Genomic DNA, 17,249 nt, shown 5'->3' on the forward strand with positions numbered 1-17,249 from the left:
AATACTGGTAAACAGAACAAAATAAAAACACAACTGGAAAGGTGTTAATGCTACCTTATTAGCATTCCTATCATTGATATTTCTGAACTGTCTTGGGAAAGATGCTCCTTTCCTTTGTTCCTTTGGTACTTAACTTTTTTTCTTTAATTACAAGAATGAAAATATATGTGCAAGGGTGGAAGTGGAATTAAGCCTTTTGAAAGGTAGTCAGCATTAAAAAAAAAAGAATATTAGACTGTTTATTCTAAACTTAATTTTAGAGCAAACTGACAAATAGGTTAGGAACCTAAAAATTTCAAGATGAATTTATCTAAACTATTTGGTTAAAAAAAAGATTATTACCAAGAAGCACTGTACCTTAATGATACGATGTGTTTTTCCTGAACAAATGTTCCTCTATTTAAGCAGACTGTGTGGCATTTGCTCATATTCAATAACTGTGGAAATTTGGAACAAGGTTTCTTCTTTTTATTTTATTTTATTTTTTAAGAAAAAGTGTTTAATTCCTTTGCTATGTGCCAGGCACAACTTATGTACGAGTTAATAGGAAATGTTCTGTGTAATGAATTTATTATTTGACCTGACAATAATAATGATAGTCAATTATTCACTAGCAACTCAACATGTCTAAGTTATTTCAACTTGTGTATTATTGTTTGATTCTGAGATCTGGAGCCAACAGCTGCTGGATGGTAAAATATGACTTGCATGTTCATTCCAGCTCAAGCAAGCGATAAACTGAAATTTTTACTTGGTTAATTTAGAAGAAGGGTCTAATTCATGTTAATGCAGTGTTATGAAACACATAGGAAGTACTTTAATGGCTCATGCCTTGGGCAGGTGAAATTAAACATATTTTAAATGTGGCTCGATAAATAACTAGTTACAATTATTTTCATTACACTATTTAGACAAATAAAAATAGCACTACTGTCTGAATTTCCCAGTCTCAGAATTAATTACAGGCAACAACACATTCTGATCCCATTTAACAAGATTGTCTTTAAATAGTGTTTTTAATGGAAAGATCAAAATAGTGGTTTAATGTTTACTAAGTACTAGGCATATTTCCATAACAGCCAGAGTGAAAATCTAGACTCATCTTACATATGTCACTTCAAGTAAAGCCACTGTTCTCCACAAAAATTCAGTCTACATTCACCACCCAGAAAAGCACATCGGCCCACGCATAACATGAAGTGGATCTGTGTGTCCATTGTCGAGTAACATACCAGCACCCTGAGAGCACAGTAAGAGGTGAGGGAAGAGGTGTCCGAAAAACAGCTGCCTGATTAAATAACTCTTCGATCCAAGCTTCTAAAAGTTAGAGGGGTCTTTGTGTGCTCTCTCTTCCAATCTCTCACCACTTTAGAAAAGCCCCAAGGAATGGGGTCATTAAGCCACTTCTTGAATTCTTCGAGGTCCAAGAAATAAACAGATCAAGAACAACAGCCATTCTATTATCAGGATATGTTACAAGAGAAGAGCACCATTCCCAGTCTAATACATTCCAAATAAAAACCAGGATCTAAATAAATATACGTAGTTTTCAAGATAGAAAACTTATGCTAACCATGTAAAAATTTGAAGGCGAGGTTCGTGCTAATGCAGAGGGTTATGACCATGAGCGAATTTGGCCGCCTGGAAGTCTCAGATGGTGAATTCACTTTGTGCGTTCCCCCCAGCCCACGGTCTGGCTTTCAGCTTTGTAGCCTCAGAAACTTGATCTCACCCGTGTTTCAGAGTGGATTAGATCTTTGCATGAGAATTCAAGTGAACTAAGCTCACAAGAGCTAATGTAATAAGACCAGAATGCCAAATTATCACTTCAAAATGAAGAGCTTGTTGAGGACCTGCCTGGATACTTGTTTTCAGTTTGATCAGGGATTTATCTTAGAGATAGTGCTGGGATGGGCATGACCAATAGTTGCTTCATACAGTTACATTTTTATTACCATGTAGGAGGCCAAGAATATTCCTTTTTTTACATAAGCTTAAGAGGAAGAATAGCTCAAAAGTCAGCAAAACCATTATGTGCTGATTTGATAGTTTAATGTTCGGAGATCAATCTTATATCCAAGTTCTTAGAACGGAAGAATTTGAGGAATATCGCTGTGGCCCTCAGATCCTGCCTGCATAGTCTATTACTTCAGCAGAGTTTCTTCTCTCTGATATCTGGTAATCTAAGGTATTTTGCAGAGCAGATATGGCTACTTTCTGGTATTATCTTAAAGGTTAAAAAAGTGACACTCTGTAGGTATCAGCCCATCTCCTTATTTTATAAAAATAAGAATTTCTCTTATAAAAACAATGTCTCAGGACACTGTAAAGTGTTCCCTCTCCCCTTTGTTTCCCCGGTGGTACTATTATTATTTTTTTTAAATTTGTTTTAAAAATTTATTTATGATAGTCACACAGAGAGAGAGAGAGGCAGAGACACAGGCAGAGGGAGAAGCAGGCTCCATGCACCGGGAGCCCGACGTGGGATTCGATCCCGGGTCTCCAGGATCGCTCCCTGGGCCAAAGGCAGGCGCCAAACCGCTGCGCCACCCAGGGATCCCTATTATTATTTTTTTTTACAAGCCATACTCTTAAAAAATATTTGTCTCCTTCAGTACATTTTCTTTTTGTAATTCAAAATTGCCTTAGAGGTTTCTTTGAATTGTCACTTGCAAATCATTTACCTAGTAAAAGTTTTAAATAAGAACAATACTACTATTTGTTCTACATCAGGATATGCTCTTTTTGGAAGAGTTCTAGTGTGATAAACTAACTTTCACATAGTACCAACTAAAAAGACAGCTGGGAAATACAACAAACAATGAACTAATAAATTTCATTTATGATGAGCAAATTAACCAAATTTGGACTTCTGCTCATCTTTAGGGACCTATTGCAAATATCCCTTCCCCTGGGATAGCTGTTCTGATTATGTCCCCACTGCATTCCGTTCTGCTCTTGCTTTGACCATAGCTTTCACTCGCCATTTGTTTACCAAATTGGACATTCTTTTTATTAATTTTTAAATATTTTATTTATTTGAGAGAGAGCATGTAAGTGAGAAAGAGCATGTGTGTGTGTGTGTGTGTGTGTGTGTGAGAGAGAGAGAGAGAGAGAGAGAGCACGCATACGTGGAGGGTGGAGATAGAGGGAGAAGCAGGCTCCCTGCTGAGCAGGGAACCAGAGGCAGGGCTCCATCCCAAGATCCCAGGACCCTGGGATCAGGACCTGAGCCGAAGGCAGCCACTCAAAACGACTGAGCCACCCAGTGCCCACCAACTTGGGCATTCTTGAAGTTCAGCTCTGTGCACTGCTTTGAGTAGATGCTCAATAAATCCTGAATAAATCACATACACTTCTATTTGTGTGTGTGTGTGTGTGTGTGTGTGTGTGTATCTGCAAAAGATGAAAACTTAGAGCCTCTCCTTTTTAAAATTAAAACTGAAAACTGAAACACTTGGGAAGATAATCTTAGTCTTACACTAGAAAGTGCACCTTATTTTGCAGTCCGAGAAATGAGCTGATCCATGATTTTGACAAGGTTTTTAGAATGGGGGAGGATGAAACTTAGCTGGTTCCAAATAAGGAAAGAAATTTGTATTTGAAAGTGATATTTAAAAAACAGAAGATTAAAATAAAATATTTTATATATTTTTTTGTGGCCAGTAATACTTATTTATTCCATGCCAAGTGAGGACTATAAATGCCAAGGCCTTTTAAAAAAGCTTTTGCTGTTTTCTTTTTAAGGATGATTTTGTGCCCAAATTCAGAGAATACCTTTTGCACTTCTGATTAAATATTAAAATATTGTATATCTGCTGTTGTCACATGATCACAATATAATTCTAATGAAATTCAGGTGATGGATGTAACAGTCTTTAAAGAAGGGTGCTTTACTGAATAGTCGTAAGAAAAATTTTTAAAAATATTATTTAAACTGACTTCTTGTAATATTCACCAGAAAAAATGCTTTCCTTTTTTTTCTTAAAGATTTTATTTATTTATTCATGAGAGACAAAGAGAGAGAGAGGCGGAGACACAGGCAGAGGGAGAAGCAGGATGCATGCAGGGAGCCTAATGTGGGACTGGATCCCGGGACTCCAGGATCACACCCTCGGCCGAAGTCAGGCGCTAGACCGCTGAGCCACCCAGGGATTCCCAAAAAAATGCTTTCCTATGTGATAAAATCCATGTAATAGTTTTCTTTAAGCAACCCAAATCTTTCATATACACCACGGTACCAGGATAGTGGGCTCACATGAGTACAAAGTGATGACTAGTAACAAAAAATATAATTCAGTAAACAATCAGATTAATTTTCCCTTCTTTGCTGATGTCTATAATTCCTCTGAATTAGAGAAATATAACCCAGGACCACATGGTATGGTAACTAATCACACACAAAAATGACATCAACAAATACAGTTTGTAGCAAAGTAATTTACAAACTCAGCATACCCAGCCAGTTAATAAAACATTCATGCAGAGGTGAACATGCTTAAGTCAAAACAAATTACTTTTGCTCTTTTATAAGAGCATGTTTCTGGATAAGTTTTTAGCCTCATGTTTTGGAAAAGGTGACATGTTCATTTTGGCCTTAAGAACCTGCCTAAGCCAAGAACATCCCAATTTAATTTTAAAATAAAATTTATCATATAATTATAATAATTACTACAAAGTTATATTCTATTTCCAATATTTAAGAAATAAGCACTAACCAAGAAAAATGCATGTTAGATTAAGTATAAAAAGGTATATTTCTACATGTTATTTTTAAATATTTTCAACGCTTTACGACGCAACATATAAAGCAATGTAGGTGAAATGTAGTGAATAACATTTTTAACTCCTCAGATAAGCATGACTAGAACTGTACTTATTAAGGGGAAAACAATCTAGGACTTGAAATACTGATGGCCAAAGAGATGTATTTTGAAAGTGAACAGAGCGAGCCAAAATTCTAAGTGGCTTGCAATGCATAATAATTTTGTGACACTCTGATCACACTATTTCTTTTCATAAGAACCCACCCCTTCAATGCCATTAGTTAACCACATGGTTATTATATTTAGCTTGATTCACTATAAATGCCGTTATAACACCTGTGGTTTCCCTCATTAAGAACTGAATGGATGGGGTCAGGGGTTGAAAGGGCAGCATATGTGCTATGAAAGAACTAGTTAACATAGCCTATTATATTGGTGCACTGGTAAATCTCATTTCTATTCATCAGATGATTAGTTCAATCAATATTTATTCCTCTATGCTCCCTTTGTCTTGTGCTACAAAGGAGGCATCCTTCAATTCATGGCATAAGCCTTGTTATCTATGAATTTGTAGCTTAATTTGAGAGGGAATATTTTATTTATTTGGCAGTCCTGAATTCTTTGATTCCTTTCCTCTCTAATTATCATTAGGTAGTATAATGGAGTTTTGTGTAGATTATTTATAAATAGATGCTATTAACAGTTTCTTTTTATGCGACTCAAGTACCACATGTATTCATTTCTTCCTTTTGAATGCTCTGGAAAGTTGTGTCTGTTTCTCTAAATATGTTTGAATTTGGAAGTCTGGATTGTGAAAGCAAAGATAAGAATGATTTTCTCTCTCAAATATTCATTCTTCTTGTCTGAGTGGGTGGTTATAGGCACATACATATACATATTGTGTATCAGTGTGTATCAACAGACGCCTCCAAAGACTGCTATTATCTGCTAGGGATTCTGTTAAGTCAGAGATTCTATTCAAAGTAAGATAAATATTTGCAAGAAGCTGTAATTGGAAGATGATTACAAAATTACAGGAATAATACTTTATGTGTACAGTGCTCATTTTATCAAAGGTCATTATTCATTATATTACAAAAGATTTATTTCATTTGTCTACTTAATTTCTATCCTTTAGATAAGGATGGATCGAATAGTAAAACTACATTGAGACAAAATATTAATTATCAAGCACAATGTCCACTCCTTATATTTACTTTTTTGTATATTTTAACATCACAATAAAATGTTTCATTACATTAAATTTGTGGCAGTATAATTTAAAACTTCTATGTTGTGTTGCCTTTATAGAATAGATACAAAAATGACAGTTTTAAAAAATTCTTTTCTCAGTAATAGAACAAGAAAAAAATATGTATGTACTAAGTCACCTCAATCACTAACAACTTTTGCACGGATAATACACATGCTCATCATCTTTGATATGCTACAATCTGGACAGAATTTGGTGGTTTTAACTTTGGAATTAATTCTCCTATTTCCTCATATAATTATCTGTAAGGCTTAAATTTCACCAAAGTACAGTAACAATAATGTTATTGTTCACAATTTAGAACCTCACTTTATTTACAAATTTACAAAACACCAGCAGACCTACCTATGTAGAATTTTTTAACTTGATAATTTACTAGAATAATTTTAAACTCTATATTAATTGAATCCTATACTAAGTCCTTCAAGTTAAAGGTATATTATTCATTGCAGTGGAAAAAAATCTAGTTAATGTGCTGTGATTCACATTTCTATTTTTTTAGGACTGTTGTTAGTAAAAAGTATAAAAACTACAATGGTCACATTACTTTTCTAAAAGGTGGATACACGTTTATAAAATGTGATATAATAGCTGAAAAGAAAGTTTCACTTGCCTTTTTTTATCTAGAAAAACTTGAATCATGTTAAAATCCTGGTGCCAATTCTATCTATATATGCTAACTTCAGGGAAAAAGTAGGTATTATGACACAGTTCCAACATCATTTTCATGAAGACCAACCCTAAAAGTTAATATTTTCTTGGTATTGTAAAAGTCCTTGGTGCTGTAAAATTAGGTTTCATGATTCTGTAACATTTAAATTTGAAATACAGTGTATTTGCATTACATTCACACCAGATAACTGCTTTTAAGGCTGCTAATAGTTTAGTATTTAACAAATTGTTACCAAAATAAGTAAATGTTAACATTTGTATTTGACTAAGAGTATAAAATACTCGTTATTTACATTTAAGCAAAGCTTCACATAAACCACTTTAATAATGATTCTAGAAACCATCTTCCAAGGGTTTTCTAAACAGTATAGCAAAAGCTATACTGCTGTTGATGTAAAATCCAGGACTTCTAAGTTTTAAATGAATTCTAACAAAGGAGTTTTAATCTTGTAGTCCTCATGTTTATAAGGCCTGCTGTTCAGAATTTCTCCCTTTATGTTTCCATTCTGGTTTCCCAGTTCCTGATTATCTGAACATCTAGAAAAGTAAAAAGCCTTGGTGCTACTAATACATATCCCAAAAGCTGAGAATGTCAAACACGTCTGTGCCATAGTAGCTGTAAATTCACTCAGGATGATGGGGATGGGGGGAGGAGAGAGTCCCAGGATGTAACCACCTAAGAAAATATTTTATTTTTCTGGCTTAATATTTTTTTCCAAAAATACTTGACATAGAGATTTAGAATTTTTCTTTAAGCTGTTTAAACATTCACTTTTCAGTAAGACAGCTTACTGGATTACTTAATGAACAATTATTAATGGACTATTGACAGAGATGTCCTTCCAGCAATTTTTTTTATTATTTGTGGATGGTGGGATCTTGGATAGAAATATTTAATTGGAATTTGTGGGAGAAATTAAGATAGGAATTCTGGTTAGCAATATTTAACTGGAATTTGTGAAAAAAATTAAGATAGAGAATTCGTTTAGGAAATCTAAAGGCCTGGCCGGCAGGACATTCAGAGCTCCAGACTTCCAAAGGGCCACCATACCCTTGAGAGCAAGCTGCTGCTTTTCTAAAGTTAGCAGTTAATAAAAATTAACTACCTGAAAATAATAGATGAAAACTGGGCTTTACAAAAGCCAAGCCCTATCCTTGTTTACAGCAAGCATAAAACCAGATTTCTAATCCGTAGGAGCCACAATCACCTATTGATTGCGACGACATCTGTGCCCCTGTTTTGGGAAGCAGGGTTTTCTGTGGAGGCAGGGCTGAAAAATCCGACCATTTCTGTGCGCCTGTGTAATAAACAGCTGACAGACAGGCCTCTTAGGAAGGAGTCTTGAAACCCGTACTTGGGCTCACTCATTTCTCACCTATGGATCGACCCAATTAAAAGTCTTTCCTTCCATCTTCAGAAGTTATTCTTTTTCAATAATGTAATCTGTGAAGTAGCATCACTAGAACTCAAGTGGTACCCTCTAGCAGACAAAGAGTGAAATGCTTTGTGTGCCACCAAATACAACCTCCTTCGCCCCAGGCCAGCCCTGAGTAAGCCCCGGTGCTCAGGGAAGAAATCAGTTCAGCAGTGGGCAGGACAATGACCTCAAAGATCAGAGCTTCTTAACCCCTTTCTTACCCTAGAGCTTCCCTCAGGATAAAGTCTCTTAACTGCCATAGACCTACCAGGGGCAGAAGGAGATGGAGGGTGGGTTTGCTGGATTGGTCCCGAAGCGACCACTGAATCCTGAACCAAGTTTAGGTCACACAAAGAGGCCTGACTTGGGAGAGCTGCCAAATGTAAGCCGTGAAGCCGAGGCCAAAATCCCTGTCACTGGATCACCTTGGGATGGGGAGTGTGTGTGTGTGTGTGTGTGTGTGTGTGTGTTGGGGGGAGGATGGGGGAAATGGAGTGGATACACTGTAAAGCAGAGTTCAAAACCGTCCCCTCCCCCTGATGTAAGGCTGATTAGTAGCCCAGGCACAAGAGAAAGCTGATTCGTTTCCGCTCTCACTTCTCAAGTTCACACTCAAGTTCAACCCCTGACTCCCACAAGACGTCTGAGTAGCCCAGACCTTTTGTCAACTTATCCTTAAGGAACAGCCCCTGATGCTGCGGGAGGGCACAGCCTGTAGGAAGTGCACAGGGGTCAGGAAAGGAGAGCCTGGGAGGTGGAGAAAAAGACTCTGCCACCTTGTAAGCTTCCTTTTCTTCCAGGGCGAGCACCCCCCCCCCTCCCCCTCGCCGGAGAGCCGCTTTAAGTTAGGACTTGTAAACTCTTCTGGGCAGCTTGGCGAGGGTGACAGCCTTCTGGAAAGCGAGTGAGTGTGGGCTGTCGACTGGTTTCTGAAGGTGAGCACTAGGCGAGCGCCTGGCTTTCAAGCCTTCAGGCTGCTGGAGCCCGAGGCGATCCGGACTGTCTGGCATAGTGCTGCTTCAGGAGCAGCGCGATCAAGCTACAACCCACTCCTGCCCCGCACCGCCGCTTTCTTTAATTTAAGGGGAGAGCGAGCGGCTTTTGCGCCGCAGGTCCTAGTGCCGGGTGGGAGCCGACACGACGCGTGGTTTCCGACCATCAGAACGTGGTCCTGCCGTGGGAGGAATGTTGGAAGGGGAGAAGTAAGGGAAGGGCGACCCGGCGGCCCCAGGCCCGAGCAGGGGAAGCCGAAAGGAGGGGGATGGTGGTGAGACGGGGCAGAAACAGAAAAACAAAGACTGGGGTGGGGGCGTCTTTCCCTTACAGGTTCTATACTCGCCAGTTGCCCGAGTACAATTTTCTGAGAGAATCTGGACGATGCCGCATGTGACCAAACCCCCAACTGGGACACTCAACCGGAACCGGCTCGCAAGCCCCGGAGCTCCCACTCCGAGTTCGCGGGGTCCATCACCCCACCTGGATGGCTAGCTCCCTCCCACTCACTTCCCTGGACAACCTCTCTGTTCTTCCCCCTCCTTCCCTTTCCTGCCACGTCCCAGCGCCCAGCCAGTCCCTGCCCCGGCGTCCAAGCTCCAAGCTCCGGGGTTCACTTTGTGCGGAGCACGAGACCATGCCCGCTGCGCCCCGCCCCCCAGGGCCCTCCTAGAGAGGTAGGTGCTGCGGGGGAGGGGGCGGGGGGCGGGGGCGAGTGGGAGAGGTGCACTGCCGGCTAGAAGACGAGGAGCGTTTGCAGTCCGACCTTCCCTAGCTCTACCTGCCTAGTCCACCTGTCGCCGGGTCAGGGACGTAGGGAGGCCCGGGGCTGGCCTCTCCAACTTTCTGTTTGTTGCCAGGCCCCGGAGGGCGTGCGACGGGTAGCGGAGAGCCCCACAAAGAGCCGTAGAGTGGCCAGGAAGAAAAAACGGGGCGAGGCAGGTGCCCCGAGACTTGCACACGTCCCCACGGCAAGCTGGCTCTCGGCCCGCTCTTCAAGAAAAGAGTAAAGTTGTGGCCAAGCAGAAAGTGGGGGGGAGCGGGTCCGAGCACAGCGCGCTGGAGACCCGAAGGTCCCGGCACTGCCGGGGAGGAGACCGACGTAGTGGCTCCGTCCAGCCGGCCGGGCCGTCCACTGGGCAGCGCCGAGGGGACCCAGGGGAAGCCTCTCTCGCCTGCCCCCGGCGCGCCGCCCCGCGGCTGCCAGCTCGCCCCAGGGACCCGCCGCCGCCGCCGCCGCCGCTGGGGGTCTCGGCTCCGGGGCTCACCCAGCGGCCCCTTGACAAAAAGAGCATCCTCGGCCGCGGGGGGCGCCGGCTTCTCAGTCCTCTGGAACTTTCTCTGCGCAACTTTTTCGGGGCGGCGCTCGTCCGTGGACCGCGCGGGCTCCAGCACGCGGACCTGGCCAGGGCGGAGCGCCGGCGCAAGGGACGGGCGCGGGGGCCGATGCAGCGTCCGCGTCGGGTCCCGCGCCCGCGCCCGCGCCCCCCTGCCCACCGCTGCCGCGAGGCAGGGCCGGGCCAGCCCGAGTCCGTGAGTCCGTGCGCCCGCGCCCCCGAGCCCCCGCGCCCCCGCGCCCCGCCGCCTGCCCGTGCGCCCCGCGCGCCCCAGCCCCGCAGGCCACCGCCGCGCGCCGGGGGCTCCCAGCCGCCTCGTGGGGCCGCAGCCCGCGCCGGCTCCCGCTCCACCCGGCGTCCGCGGCCGCAGCCGAGAGCGACGAGCACAAACGGTTCGGCGAAACTCCTGGCCCGGGAGGAAGCAACTAGCGCCGCTCCTCTCTCCAAAAAGCGCCCTCCTGCGTCCCTCCAGAACTCCCGAGAGGCATCCACACCTTCCCACAACTTTGCACGCCCGAGGCCATCGGCAGCCCACCTGCGAGCGCGGACCCCAGCCCCGCGCCCCGAGAGCCCCTTCCCGTGTGCGGGGTGCGCTCCCCTCCCCCTCCGCAGGGGCCGGCGGTGGCCGGACCGGGGACCCTCTCGCTGTCCGCGGGCTCGCTTACCTCGCATGGTGTGGCCGCTCTCCCGCTCCGCGTAGTCATGAAGCTGCTCCCAGCCCGAACCCCGGAGAGCCCAAAAATCCTGCTCAGCACGAGTGAAGAAGGTGGTCGGCAAAGAGCTGCTCCGCCGAGAAAACCATCCCTTTAGGCGGACGCCGTGGCCGGAGGGTGACGTTTGCCGCCGCCGCCGCCGCCGCCGCTATGTTAACAGTTTTGATGATGGTGGTGATGACTGTTTTGATGGTTGTTTGGTTGTTTGTTTTCAGGAAGGGTGGGAAAAAAAAAAAAAAAAAAAAAAAAAAAGGTGCTGTCTGGCTGGTGCCCGGGTTTTGTTTTGCTTTTGTTTTTCTTTTTTCTTTCTCTCTAATGTGCTTGCTTTTTAAAAATGCCACCGCCTCCGGCTTAGAAGATTTCTTTTGTGATCACTTGGACTGAGGAGGAGGAGGAAGGGCAGAAGCAGCAGCAGGAGGAGGAGTTGGTGGTGGTTTTGTTAGTTACAAAGAAGAAGGAGAAGGAGCAAGGGGTGGGGGGGGGAAGGAAACAGAAAAGGAAGAAAGGCGGTGTGGATGGCAGAGCATGTGCGTTTTCACATGACATCTGTGCCTGTTAGCGGATCCAGTGAATTTTCACTGTTCAGTTACAGGGAGGAAGGGAGCGAGAGAGAAAGAGAGGAGAGAGATGGAGAGAGAGAGAGCCGAGAAGGGGCTTATACGCGAGGGCGGGTTTGGCCGGGACTCCCAGGCCCCGCCCGCTGTCAGCGCCGCCGCCTATCAGCGCCCGGCAGCGCTCGGAGGGGCCGGGGCCGGGGCCGCGGGGGAGGGGCCGCGCTTCCCGGAGGCGGGCGGGGGTGCGGGACGCGGCGGCCCGCGGCCGGCCCGAGCTGACACTGGCCGGGGAGACCGTCCGAGCTGGGCAAAGGAGCGGGCCCGGCCCGCGAGGGGCGCCGACCCGCAGGGGACACTCACGTCCGACCCCGGAGGCGGGGGAAGGCGCTGCCCAGTCCTCTCGGAGGCGACGGCCGTGCGGCTGCCCGGGTCCCACGTTGCGTCCGTCTCTCGCAGCCGCCGCCCGCCCCGAGAGTGAGTTCTGAGTGCCTGGCAGCGCTCTGCAGAGTCCTCTTTCGGTAAACTCCGAATTTCTGGCGGGGCTTTTCGTGGCAGCAAAACGCCAATCAATTTCCATCACGCTGAGCGTGACCAAACTGCAGTCCCGTGCAAGGGCCATCCGCTTCCTTGAAAACCATCTTTCAGATGCTTCCCGCCCCGAATCCTAAAAACAGGAAGCACGACACACTTAAGATTTCTTCAGGGTGGTTTTTATTTATTTTTTTTTAATTATTTTTTAAAAATGTTGTAATACTTTCTTTCGTCAAGGAAATTTTTATTAGCATTTGCAAAATCTCCTGGCATTGCGCTACCTCTATTCAAGGGTAAGAGCCCCAACTGTGGCTACCTCAGTGGTGCCAGGGAGATGGCTGAGGCCAGAGGGATGACTGTGTAAGTGCTGTTTGTTTGACAAACGTGTAGGGCTCTAGGAGGGAGGACTCTTAAGCCCCTGGCTTTGAGAAGACACTTCTCTATTTATTGGAGACTGACAATTAAACGTGAGTATTTTGTATTCCTTAGGTGAAAACTGTCATCTATGACCATTTATTTGTATTTTGATAAAAATCCAGTGCATATGTCAAACCTGTTCCTTTGCAAGTTTTCCTCTCTCAGTGGACACAGTAAACACATAGTGATCACATCTACTCCCCGCCCCCATCCCCACCATAGTAGGTTAATTGGTCCCCTACAAAGCAGAGAGGGGAGAAATTTGCTTCTCTTACTCAGTCTTAAGCCATTGAGGCTTCTACTCATTAGCGTACCTGTTGGCAGAGCAGGCCTCATCATCATTCACCTGCCCAAATAATTTGATTTTTTGCTCTATTCATATTATGTCATGTGACAAAAAAAATGCAATGCAAAATTGGCGATTATTTAGTTAATTACTGCACTCTACACGGCCAAGTAGTTTGTCCCTCCCTGTTTAAATAAGAAAATGGATTACTTGCTGAATCCTCCCTAGTGCTAAATTGACTTAGCCCTGCTATATGCCCTTCCATTTGCAAGCCAATGTGTAATTTAGGAAAATTTTAGTATTAAGAGTGAAAGTTGATTGAGTCTTTAATTAAATGAAATGAACAGAAGGAAGTCACTGTTCAGAATAGTTATTCTCTTATAAATACCTTTCCCCTAGATTTGTAATTGACACAGTAGTTAATCTTTTAAGATAATATTTAAGGCTCCCTGGTTTTATCATTTTTAATCAAGTAAAATATATTCATTATAACCACATTAAAGCTGCACTAAGTTATGCCTAATTTAGTTGCTTCATTAAAAATTACTGAATATAAAATAGTCAAGAAACAAATTGTGACTACAACATTTTAATTTTATGTGCTTCAAGCGGAGACACAGGAGTGTTGAAAGTTCCAAAGCCTTTGTAAACACTATAATTATTACTGTTGTGATTATTTTAGATTTCTATTTCTGATTAAGGAGAAATTTTGAAATTCAAGAATTTTAACTCTTTTCTTCTAGTCTTAAGTTCCTGAACATTTACTGAATTCTTAAATTTCTTTTACTGCTGGCTGCAATATCTGTAATTCTTAAAAAAGATAGTCAACATATATATGACAAGTGCCTTTCTCCCTTCCTTAGCAGTTTTCTATGTCCTTTGCTTTGTAGGTTCGACAATGCATGATTTTGCTTAGAGCTGTATCAAATAGTTTTTAATCTCTTCTGAAAACTTCTGAAAAAAATTATTATTTTTTTTTAAATTTTTATTTATTTATGATAGTCACACAGAGAGAGAGAGAGAGAGAGAGAGAGAGAGAGAGGCAGAGACACAGGCAGAGGGAGAAGCAGGCTCCATGCACCGGGAGCCCGACGTGGGATTCGATCCCGGGTCTCCAGGATCGTGCCCTGGGCCAAAGGCAGGCGCCAAACCGCTGCGCCACCCAGGGATCCCTGAAAAAAATTATTAATTAGAAGTAAAGACTTAAATTATATCATTTTTCAAAACTGTATTATATCATATATCGTGGTACAAAAGTATTTCTTTTTTAGAGTGGAATAAATGTTGATCATTGGTTATATTGTGGTGATCTGGGACATTTTGGATCTTCCTAAAAATTAAAAAAAACTGAGTTCTTGAGCTTTCCTAATAAGTTGCAAATTATGTCAACTGAATGGAACCCACTTGTTGTAAAATAAATCTTCAGGACTTAAAGAAATCAGCATTTTCCAAAAAGTCATAAAATACTTATGTATAATCGGATTTTTTTATAACCTGTCTGCCAGCAACTATCCATATTTTGATTAGCACAATAAGAATATATTGATATAATGTCCTTGCTCACATGAAGTGCAGTGTGAATTAATTAAGTAAATTGGCATTTACTTAAATGATTATGAAAGTATTTGATTTCCTATAATCTTGAAGCTCTGCTTTTGTCTCTGGGTCTGATGTTCTAAGGTGATATCTAAATTTTGGTAATTTTAAATAAAAGTCAGTAGATTACATAGCACTGTACTTAATCTCAAGAACTGATATAATTTCACTTATGTTCCTGCTAACCTGCTTTCTGGACATATCCCCACTCCTCGAGTTTAGCTACAAGGCCACAGTGTAATAATGACAAGAAGTATCCTGCCAGAGGCAAGGGTTTATTATGAGCCAACTAGGTAGGTTGAACATGGCACTTGGGATTATTTCAACTCAAAAGTGTTTGAACCAAAATAGGAAGTAATGGTTCACCATATGCTGAGCTGGGCAGTCTGTAGAGACTGTATTAAAGAACTATGAATCTTGGAGGAACATTGGCAATATTGATAATAGTATTACATTTGGAGTGACTAAAGGATTGGGTGTATAGGGGTGCTATGTGGCTGTGAAAGTTAAGAAAGATATATAAGGCTACCTTAAATATTGGGAAAATGAGGAAAAAATAAGAACCTCAAATATTTAAACCTATTAAATATGGAAATGGTGAAGTACTGAGCTCACTGTTGTTGGAGGCATCCAAGAAAGATTGAATGAAAAGCTTTGGTAAAATGCTCTAACATACAGATTTCTCTAGTGGTCTGAAAATTGTTTAGATTAGCTCCAATATCTCCTGCAAGTGTAAGTGTATTCACACAGAGGCAATTACGACAGCCCCAGCAGCTGCAACAGAGCTTTGCTTCCTAAGTCAGAGTGGAAGCTCCCTGAGAGCAGGGGCCAGGATTTCCTTAGAGTTTGGAACAGCTCTTGGTACTTTATAGGCACTTGACAATTATTGGTTGAATGGATGCTTTCCACCGTTTTGTCCACTGGATATGAACCAGAAATACATCAAAGACCTGAATAAGATCTCTTCTTAGTTTCTTTCTTTCTTTAAGATTTATTTATTCATGAGACACACACACACACACACACACACACACACAGAGAGAGAGAGAGAAAGGCAGAGACACAGGCAGAGGGAGAAGCCAGGCTCCATGCAGGGAGCCCGATGTGGGACTGGATCCTGGTCTCCAGGATCAAGTCCTGGGCTGAAGACAGGTGCTAAACTGCTGAACGTCCCCTCTTAGTTTCTAATGAATGGGAGGTGGAGCCAAGGGGAAGGAAACAGGGAAAGAGAAGAGTTTTTTTGGGTTTTGTTTTCCATTTTAAACTCTCCTAATTTGGGGAAGAAAGAAAAATGGTGTTTAGGTTTGGTTACATAATTATAAAAGAAAGCAAAATCTAGTAATTTTCATATTTATTACTATTCTCAGTTTTATCCTCAGTTGGAGAGTCTTCATAAACTTTTAGTACTTTTAAGTTCTGCTTCATTTTTAAGTGATGGATGCAAATTCAACAAATTTTCAGAATGAAAAAAAGAGAAAATTTGCTAAAAATGTATAGCTGGTGCTTTATGTAAGAAATTCGGAAGACTGTGTGTGGGCCAAAATAAAATGAATCCCAAGATGTGGAATAAGAGGTAAGGTAAGCTTTGAGAAAATGACAAAATAAACAGATTAAGGGGGGGAAGAAAAGCTAACATTTATTGGATGAACTACACTATCTATCAGCCTATCTGATTTCTATTTCCTTAAAAAGCCTACATGGTGTGTATTATTTCTCACTCTCCTAACCCCTGCCTTCTTTTAAGATAAAGAAACACAGGCTCAAGTAGCTTGCTTAAGATCACAAATCCAAAAATGTTGGGACCGTGAATCAAACCCAGATGTAGCCGCTAAAAATCTAAGTTCCATAAGTACAGGAACCTTCCTGATTTTTTTTTTTTTCCGTGCTGAATCCCCAGAATCTAGCATCTTACTTGACAAATAGTAGATGCTCAAAATACACTTGCGGATGAATAATGGATATTTGAACTCTTGTCCTCTGCAGAGTATGGCATGTCCACACACTCTATGACTGAAAGTAGTTATTTGCTAACTGCCATTAAATAAAAAAAATGGTGAATTTTGACTTTGAAGATAAAAGGATACTGTGAAAAGTTTATTTAATAATTATCTAATGACTGATTCAGGTCCATCATAGAGTCTAGGAAATACCTTTGTAATAAATATTTCAGGTCGTAGATAATGTGGGCCTGAATTAAAATGACATCAGTAAAAATGAAAGAAAAAAAGAGGAAAGGTTGGGTATATTTTGACAGGCAAAAGCTACAAAGTCTAATTCATGATGATATGGTGGTGCTGGTGGTCAGTGTGCTGGTTAAGGTGAGGGAGAAGTCAAACTAAATCTTCATGAGTAGGAAGCTGGTAGAATGAATATATCATTAGTAGAACTAAGGAAGGAAGAGTAGGTTCTTGAATAAGTAGAGGAAAATGCTGAGATTAATTTTCAGTTTTGGTGTGTATTGGTGACAATGTCCAACAGATGGTTGGGTATGTACAACTGGAGATTTGGAAATTGTAAAGAGGTGAAAATAAAAGATTTTTAAGACACTCAGAAACATTAAGGAGAAGCAAAATAATATGAGAAGAAACCAAATGTCTCTTTTTAATGGGTAGGATGAAGGATAAGCCAGTGAGTAAGAGGATGAACGAGTGATGCTGGACTATGTTGATACTGTATTAGAGAAGTCAAAGTAG

The 17,249-nt window shown here is 42.3% G+C and overlaps 1 protein-coding gene and 1 long non-coding RNA gene across 3 annotated transcripts in view; one reads left to right on the top strand and one right to left on the bottom strand.

Annotated features, from left to right (window-relative positions):
- The window catches only part of RORB (RAR related orphan receptor B), a 200,718-nt gene extending 188,858 nt beyond the window's left edge, over nt 1-11,860 (bottom strand). The window contains exon 1 of one of the 2 annotated variants that reach the window (XM_077906831.1): nt 11,125-11,860. In XM_077906831.1, the coding sequence (XP_077762957.1) occupies nt 11,125-11,131 (7 nt within the window). In that variant the 5' untranslated portion in view covers nt 11,132-11,860. The remainder of the gene's footprint in view (nt 1-11,124) is intronic. The other variant, XM_077906822.1, reaches the window with a different exon arrangement.
- Nucleotides 8,844-17,249, top strand: part of LOC144319093 (uncharacterized) — a 34,130-nt gene continuing 25,724 nt past the window's right edge. The window contains exons 1-2 of the long non-coding RNA XR_013385003.1: nt 8,844-9,064; nt 9,456-9,799. This is a non-coding gene — a long non-coding RNA (uncharacterized LOC144319093). The remainder of the gene's footprint in view (nt 9,065-9,455; nt 9,800-17,249) is intronic.

The sequence above is a fragment of the Canis aureus genome, chromosome 1, assembly GCF_053574225.1.
Source record: "Canis aureus isolate CA01 chromosome 1, VMU_Caureus_v.1.0, whole genome shotgun sequence".
Classification (NCBI taxonomy): Eukaryota; Metazoa; Chordata; class Mammalia; order Carnivora; family Canidae; genus Canis; species Canis aureus.